At 34.3% G+C, this 7,653-nt stretch overlaps 1 protein-coding gene across 1 annotated transcript in view; it reads right to left on the reverse strand.

Annotated features, from left to right (window-relative positions):
• LOC138371695 (probable inactive protein kinase DDB_G0270444) overlaps positions 1–6,382 on the reverse strand; it is a 20,229-nt gene extending 13,847 nt beyond the window's left edge. Inside the window, exon 1 of the mRNA XM_069336709.1 lies at positions 6,342–6,382. Within this exon, the coding sequence (XP_069192810.1) occupies positions 6,342–6,382 (41 nt within the window). The remainder of the gene's footprint in view (positions 1–6,341) is intronic.
• Positions 6,383–7,653: the final 1,271 nt, after the last annotated feature.

Here is a 7,653-nt window from a genome sequence, read left to right on the forward strand (position 1 = left end):
TCTCTCTCTCTCTCTCTCTCTGATTTTCATCATCGTTCATATTTGATTGCATTGTTCTAATGGTTTCGTTACAAGATATATATTTTTACTGCCATCTCTGGATGCGTTTCGGAAATAATACAGACATTTTGTTGGTATGTAACTCTCCAGCAATTGTGACTGTTGTTGTTGTTTAAGATTCGCTGCTTGGAACAAAAAAGTTCCAAGCAGCACGGGCTATGGTGAGCCCGTAGTGGACTTATTGCAATTGTGGCGTCTAGCGGGCGTCCCGCAGCATCTTTCAAACCCTGTTTGCACAGACAAATTTAAATATAGCATATGCAGGCGATGAGTCACAATAACGAGGCTAAAGTAAGTTGACCAGACCACACACTAGAAGGTGAAGGGACGATGACGTTTCGGTCCATCCTGGACCATTCTCGAGTCGATTGTGTGTTTGACAATCGGCTTGAGAATGGTCCAGGACGGACCGAAACGTCGTCGTCTCGTCATCTTCTGGTGTGTGGTTTGGTCTTCATTAGCTTCATTAGGAACACAAATGCGAACAAGCCTAAACTGTCTCCAGGCATATATGCAACTTTGTCCGGTCGTGATGGTCGAGTGGTTAAGGGATCCTGTACATCAATTGCAGAGTACTTCTGGCAGTATGGGATCGAGTCACTAATGGGGGTGTGAGTTTTCAGTTGCATATTGTCCTGGGGACCGTTCAGGCTTGTTCACATTTGTGTGCCTCACGTGTGCCCCAAAGAATGAGGTGATTTGATAAAATACCATGCCCAAGATTACCATCAGAGTGCCGGCAGGGGGATGGGGAATTAGCCTCGGCTACCATCCTCTTTTGTCCGGTCGTGATGGTCGAGTGGTTAAGGGATCCTGTACATCAGTTGCAGAGTGCTTCTTACAGTATGGGTTCGAGTCACTTCTAGGGTGTGAGTTTTCAGTTGCATATATGCCTGGAGACCGTTTAGGCTTGTTCGCATATATGCAATTAACGATCACTAAACACTGATCATTTGTATGCGGAAAATCCACAGAGAAATGGGAAAGAGAGATGAACTTTCGGTCGATCTGGGCCTTTGTCAACAAAGGCCCAGATCGGCTGAAACGTTCTTCTCTCTTTCACATTTCTCTGTGGATTTTCCGCATATATATATATATATATATATATATATATATATATATATATATATATATATATATATATATATATATATATATATATATATATATATATATATATATATATATATATATATATAAAACACAAGCAAAAAAAGTACTGGATACTTATATATCAGAGGTTCTGGACAATGTTCAGTAGTGTTCAGTTCATTAACGCTACTTGTCGAGGAGTTTCTGAATGAATGTGAATTAGAAATATGCTAATACTTTGTATATTCAAATTCTAAGTTCTAAGAAATATATAATTCTTAGTTTCGTTATATTAATGTGTCCTTTAATACCAAAGAAGACGGAATCACGCGAAAACCAAGCAACTTCTGTCTCTTTTAAGACCAGTATGGTCTATAGTGACTTTTAGATGCAAGATTCGTATTAAAGACAAATGAAGGTAAATTCGCTAGCTACAGCTCGTAGTGAGACGCTGAGAAATGTTTGTGGCATATTTGATATCCTAAATTGACCAGACCACACACTAGAAGGTGAAGTCAAGTCTCAACAATCGACTTGAGAATGGTCCAGGACGGACCGAAACGTCGTCGTCCCTTCACCCTCTAGTGTGTGGTCTGGTCAACATACTTCAGCCACGTTATTGTGACTCATCGCCTGCATATTGATATCCTAAGGTTCCACTTATCAACCTTGAGCTTCTTGGAGCTAAAATCAAGACTAATGCCAACGTAATATATACATTTAGTCATCTGGAAACCTGTCTCAAAGTAACAATTATATACGAGAAAGTGACTGTGTTTGACTTGTAGAATGTAAGAAGAATGAAATTAACACCAATGTAAACTAAGTTGCGAATTAGCAAAATGAACTACTCATGCTGGATGTTCAACCGTGCATGTTCAATTTCCCGCCTGGCCTGCTGTTCACACCTTCTCATGAAACAATAACTCATAGTCCAATGACTTCCGTTTGTCATATTGGAATCAATCATCTAACATCATTAATTTTTGTTTCGTGCATCGCTCATCAAAGGACAATGTCTTTGATTTTGTGGAAACAACTTTGCTTTGAGAGTCCTGTATAAAAATGAGACAGATCTGTCCATTGACGAAAAAAAAAACAGTAAACACATGAACTAAAAATGGAAGCTTGAAATTCTTATCAAATTATAGCCCAAGAGAGAAGGTTTGTTGCACAGCATTTGCTCTTTGTCGAGAAAAGCTGGGTCATACTTTGTGTTTTAAGTTCAATCCAGACTAATCCCTGAACTTTCTGTATTGCATTGATGTAAGCCATTGCGTCACTATATCAGTGAATTACATGGCAATAACACATACTTGTTTCATAACGTCTGCTATGACACACAGTGTCTTCTGTCCCTTCTTCTATATCAGACTGTCTATCTGTCTCTCTCGTCTCAACCTCTCTCGCTGTCTGTATCTGAGTATCTGTTTTGCCTCTCTCTCTCTCTCTCTCTCTCTCTCTCTCTCTCTCTCTCTCTCTCTCTCTCTCTCTCTCTCTCTCTCTCTCTCTCTCTCTCTCTCTCTCTCTCTCTCTCTCTCCGCACATTTATTCCATCACCTTCGCGACGCAGCTTGTGAATAGAGGAGGGAAAGTGTTGGGAATAGAGGAAGCAAATGCATTAGAGGAGGTAAAGTCTTCAAAGTCTTTTGAACACGCAGGAGACAAAGTGTTGTTCTGGACGCAGCCTGAATATATATATATATATATATATATATATATATATATATATATATATATATATATATATATATATATATATATATATATATATATATATATATATATATATATATATATATATATATATATATATATATATATATATATATATATATATTTGACCCATATCGAATGAATTGCCATCTTTACAATGTATATTATAAATGACACAGTTATCACTACATGGGCTGTTCCTAACTAATTATTTTCCAACTTCGTCTTCATAATTAAACAACACATGTATTACACAAAAATCTAAAGGCCTTAATATTTTCGATCCGCGAAAATTTCGTGTAAACATAATCCTTTTATCGACGAATTTTCTCAGTGCATATTTTGTTATAATATGTACGGTGAGCTTTGCTACAGTAAACAGCCAAAAATCTTATTGGATATCAGAGCTCAAGACCTATAGAGTAAATATTCTCAAACTATTTATCCAAGAATTCTGAGCTAATAATTAGAAGAGCTAGTCCCTTCACCTTCTAGTGTGAGGTTTAGTTAAACTACTTCAGCCACGTTATTGTGACTCGTCGCGTGCATAGAAGAGCTAGCTCTCGGATACATAGAAAAAAAAACAGTTATTGTTTCACGTTATATCTATACCCCTGAAAAATAATCAATGTTTCATAGGTTAAGTTATTGGTATGTTTTCTGAAAACACTAAACTTGAGTGAAAATTCTTTCCCTATGAATATGGATATCCAAAAATGGCAAACATTTAGAAATTTCTTTCTCAATAGTAAATATTATAGATGTCATTAAAGTTTTGCTAAAAAATCATTTGAATTTACATATGAAGGACGAATCTACAAAATATCATCAACATACCTAAACCATGGAGCGATTTCAGGCGTAATTTTACAACCAAATTTTTTTTTAAACAATAACATGTTCCAATGTGAAAGTAATGGAGATAATGGATATCCTATTGCCATTCCAAAAATTGGTAGATAATACTCATTAATAAAAGTAAATTTACATATAGTTTATCAAGAATGACAATAATATAAGATAGCAGAGATAATTCATGATATCAACAGGAATATCATTAATATAAAACAAGAACCAAAATATAACCGAAAAAAACTAAATTGTCCCCACTGTTAGGTACTATTTGATCTTCGCATTTGATCAATTCTTTGGATATAGTTTACAAATTGAATAATGTCTCAATCTATCCTATTGGTAACTTAATTAGTTTTGATGTATGTTTTTTATTTACTAAAGTTCACGTTGATTATATTATTGACTTCCTTGCTAGTGAATTAATGAACCATGAATTATCTCTGTCGTCTGATATAATTGTCAATCTTGTTAAACTATTTATTTATTTATATAAAGGAAGGAACATTGGGTTATGGGAGTACATAGCATTAGTGTTATTGCATTCTTGCAAAGCCAGTAACATGCACAACGTTATGTTAGCAGCTCATTATAAAACATTATAAAAATAATGTAGCTACAGCTACATTATAAAATTATGTAGTAATGAGGTTTTATTGATTACAGTTTAATAATGAGTTTTATCTAAAGACTTTGGGAATTGTAATGGGAAATCCATTATCTTCACATTGCTTTCAAATTTGATCATGGCCTTTTTTTTAATTTGTAAAACTAACGTTGGAATCATTACACGTTTTATGTATGTTTTTAGGTATGAATTTAGATATATTTTTAGGTATGAATTTATAGCAAAACCTAATGATAGTCACCTGTGTAAAATTTACTAAAGAGACTAAAATTTAGAAATGTTTCATATTTTTGGATATTCTTTTTCATAGGGAAGATTTTTCATGTAAGTTTAGGGTTTACAGGAAACCTACAAATAATTTACCTTATATTCTTTAATTCTCAGGGTGAAGATTTTATGTGAAACCATAATTCTGTCCTCAATGTATCTAAGAGCTCTTCGAGTTGTCAGCTCAAAATTCTTGGGCGAAGAGTTCGAGAATATTGATTCTATTGGTCTCAAGCTTTGTTATTCCCAAAGATTTTGAAAGTTTGGTGTAGCAAAGCCCATCGTACATATTATAATAAAATATGCACTATGAAATCTTGGGCAAAAATTGTGTTATGGTCACCATATTTTTCAAGGTTTAGAAATATTGTCAACTTCTTGAAACCATTCGATATATATACAGGTTATTTCATTATGAAAATACAGTAGGAAAATTACTCGTTATAAGCAGCCCTCGTAGTGATAAAAAATACCTTGTAAAGATTGTAAAAATATCTATATACGTCAAACATCCAAATGTTTGAAATTTAGCAGTTCACATCAAATATATTATGTAAAAAATGTCGATTATCTAATGCTATATACATTCATTTGTCGGAAAATAAAAGTTCACTAAATTGAATGACAGAAGTATTCAATTATTGATTGTAAAATAATTTGTAATAGAAACAATATTGAATCTGCTTTAAAACTAATTACAAAGCCATGCAATATGGTTTTGTTCAATTTGGTTCAAACTCTTGTTTCAATTTTGTTCAACCCAATCTGTAATGGTTTGTTCAATTTTGATTCAGTTTTAGTGGTGTAGTTATAAAGTCATCATTGTAATATGATGAATATTTAGATATGAGTTCTTAGAAGCCCTAATGGTATATGTATTAGTCATTATACTTGCATTTCCATCTTCGTTTCATGTATTGTCCAATAGGCCATCTGCAGTATCCAATTGGTCTTATGTTACAAGACATTGTTTTACACCTCACACGTCACCTTCCTGCCTATTTACTCAACCACTGTATTGCTTTTTTTTGAGAATGAATATTAATATATCGTTCACTCGGATCACAGGAACCCCGAAACTGAGAGCACAAAAGCAGCTGCCCGTAATCTCATCAATTGTACTGTGAGTGATCATAATAAGGAACCCCAGAGCCACCTAAGTGTCATCCAGATGGAAGTCTGACGATTTCCAGACTTTTTGTTGCTCAAGGATGCTTGAGGTAAAATTCATTTGAGAGTTAATTACTGGGACCAGATCACGAATGAGCATGCCCTCAAGTGTTCGAGCCTCCTTCAGTAACCGGGGGTTTTGATGAGTGTGGTGCTCAGGATGTTGTCGGGGTATAGACTAGTGCTACTTAAGTCTTCCTTCCTACAAATTAAGTGTGAAATGCATATTCAAAGTGTTGGTAGTGGGTCCAATATAGCATGTGTTTCGGAGTGCACAGACTTAATTGCACTTAAATTCCAATGCTACATTATCACACCAGTTTGCCATAGGCAGAAATTATTTTTTTTTATAATAAGTGAAGCTGTATAACGATTGTTCCAGTAAATAATAGGTTCAATCGGAACATTTTGACTGCATTGTCTTACTGCACGTCTAATATTAGACAAGAACCATCTTAGCCTGTACTTTGTTGCTCTCATTTCCAAGATAGAGTATGGTTGGGTGAAGGGAACCATGCTTACATCTGAATAATTTTGCATTTAAATTGGAGCATACCTGTGTTCTTCATCTACCACTTTATCTTCTTCATCTTTCATCTTCATCTATGGGCTATTCATGCCCGTGCCACCTGTTGGGTGGTTTAATCTTCATCAATCAATCAGTCACTGTTCTTCATATAATATTATATTATATATATATATATATATATATATATATATATATATATATATATATATATATATATATATATATATATATATATATATATATATATATATATATGTCGTACCTAGTAGCCAGAATGCACTTCTCGGCCTAATATGCAAGGCCCAATTTGCCTAATAAGCCAAGTTTTCCTGAATTAATATATTTTTTCTAATTTTTTTCTTATGAAATGATAAGGCTGCCCATTTCATTATGTATGAGGTCAATTTTATTTTATTGGAGTTAAAATTAACGTAGCGTAATGACCGAACCTAACCAACCCTACCTAACCTAACCTAACCTATCTTTATAGGTTAGGTTAGGTTAGGTAGCCGAAAAAGTTAGGTTAGGTTAGGTTAGGTAGGTTAGGTAGTCAAAAAACAACTAATTCATGAAAACTTGGCTTATTAGGCAAATTGGGCCTTGCATAGTAGGCTGAGAAGTGCGTTCTGGCTACTAGGTACGACATATATATATATATATATATATATATATATATATATATATATATATATATATATATATATATATATATATATATATATATATATATATATATATATAAATATATTCCATTGCTTCCCCAAGTCCCCATTGCTTCTGAGACACTCGGCGCCTGGGGTAAAAGTGCTACCAGTTTTTTGAAGGAACTGGGTTCTAGGCTCATTGAAACAACAAGAGACCCTAGAGCTGGCAGCTGTCTTTTCCAGCGCCTCAGTGTGGCGATACAGAGGGGAAATGCGCACTGCATCCAGGGTTCCTGCCCGCCATCTGAGGAGCTGGAGGAACTCGACAACCTATGATAACCATCTTTGTAACCTATATGTAACTCCCTTTTTTGTAACAAAGTTCAAATAAAGCAAATATATATGTGTACATACAAAAGAATGGGGGTGGTAGGAGAAGATAATATTAGTGTTCAGTGAGAAACCACAAGGTCTCCTCTGAATACTTTTTATTTTCTTCTCCGAGGCTATGGGTCCCCACATTGGCACCAGAGGTGGTACCCCTCACAACTTTTGTTATATTATATATATATATATATATATATATATATATATATATATATATATATATATATATATATATATATATATATATATATACACACACACAGTCAGTTTTAGAGAAAAACGCAAGGATTTTTCAATGAACATCCTCT

The sequence above is a fragment of the Procambarus clarkii genome, chromosome 36 (genome assembly GCF_040958095.1).
Source record: "Procambarus clarkii isolate CNS0578487 chromosome 36, FALCON_Pclarkii_2.0, whole genome shotgun sequence".
Taxonomy (NCBI): domain Eukaryota; kingdom Metazoa; phylum Arthropoda; class Malacostraca; order Decapoda; family Cambaridae; genus Procambarus; species Procambarus clarkii.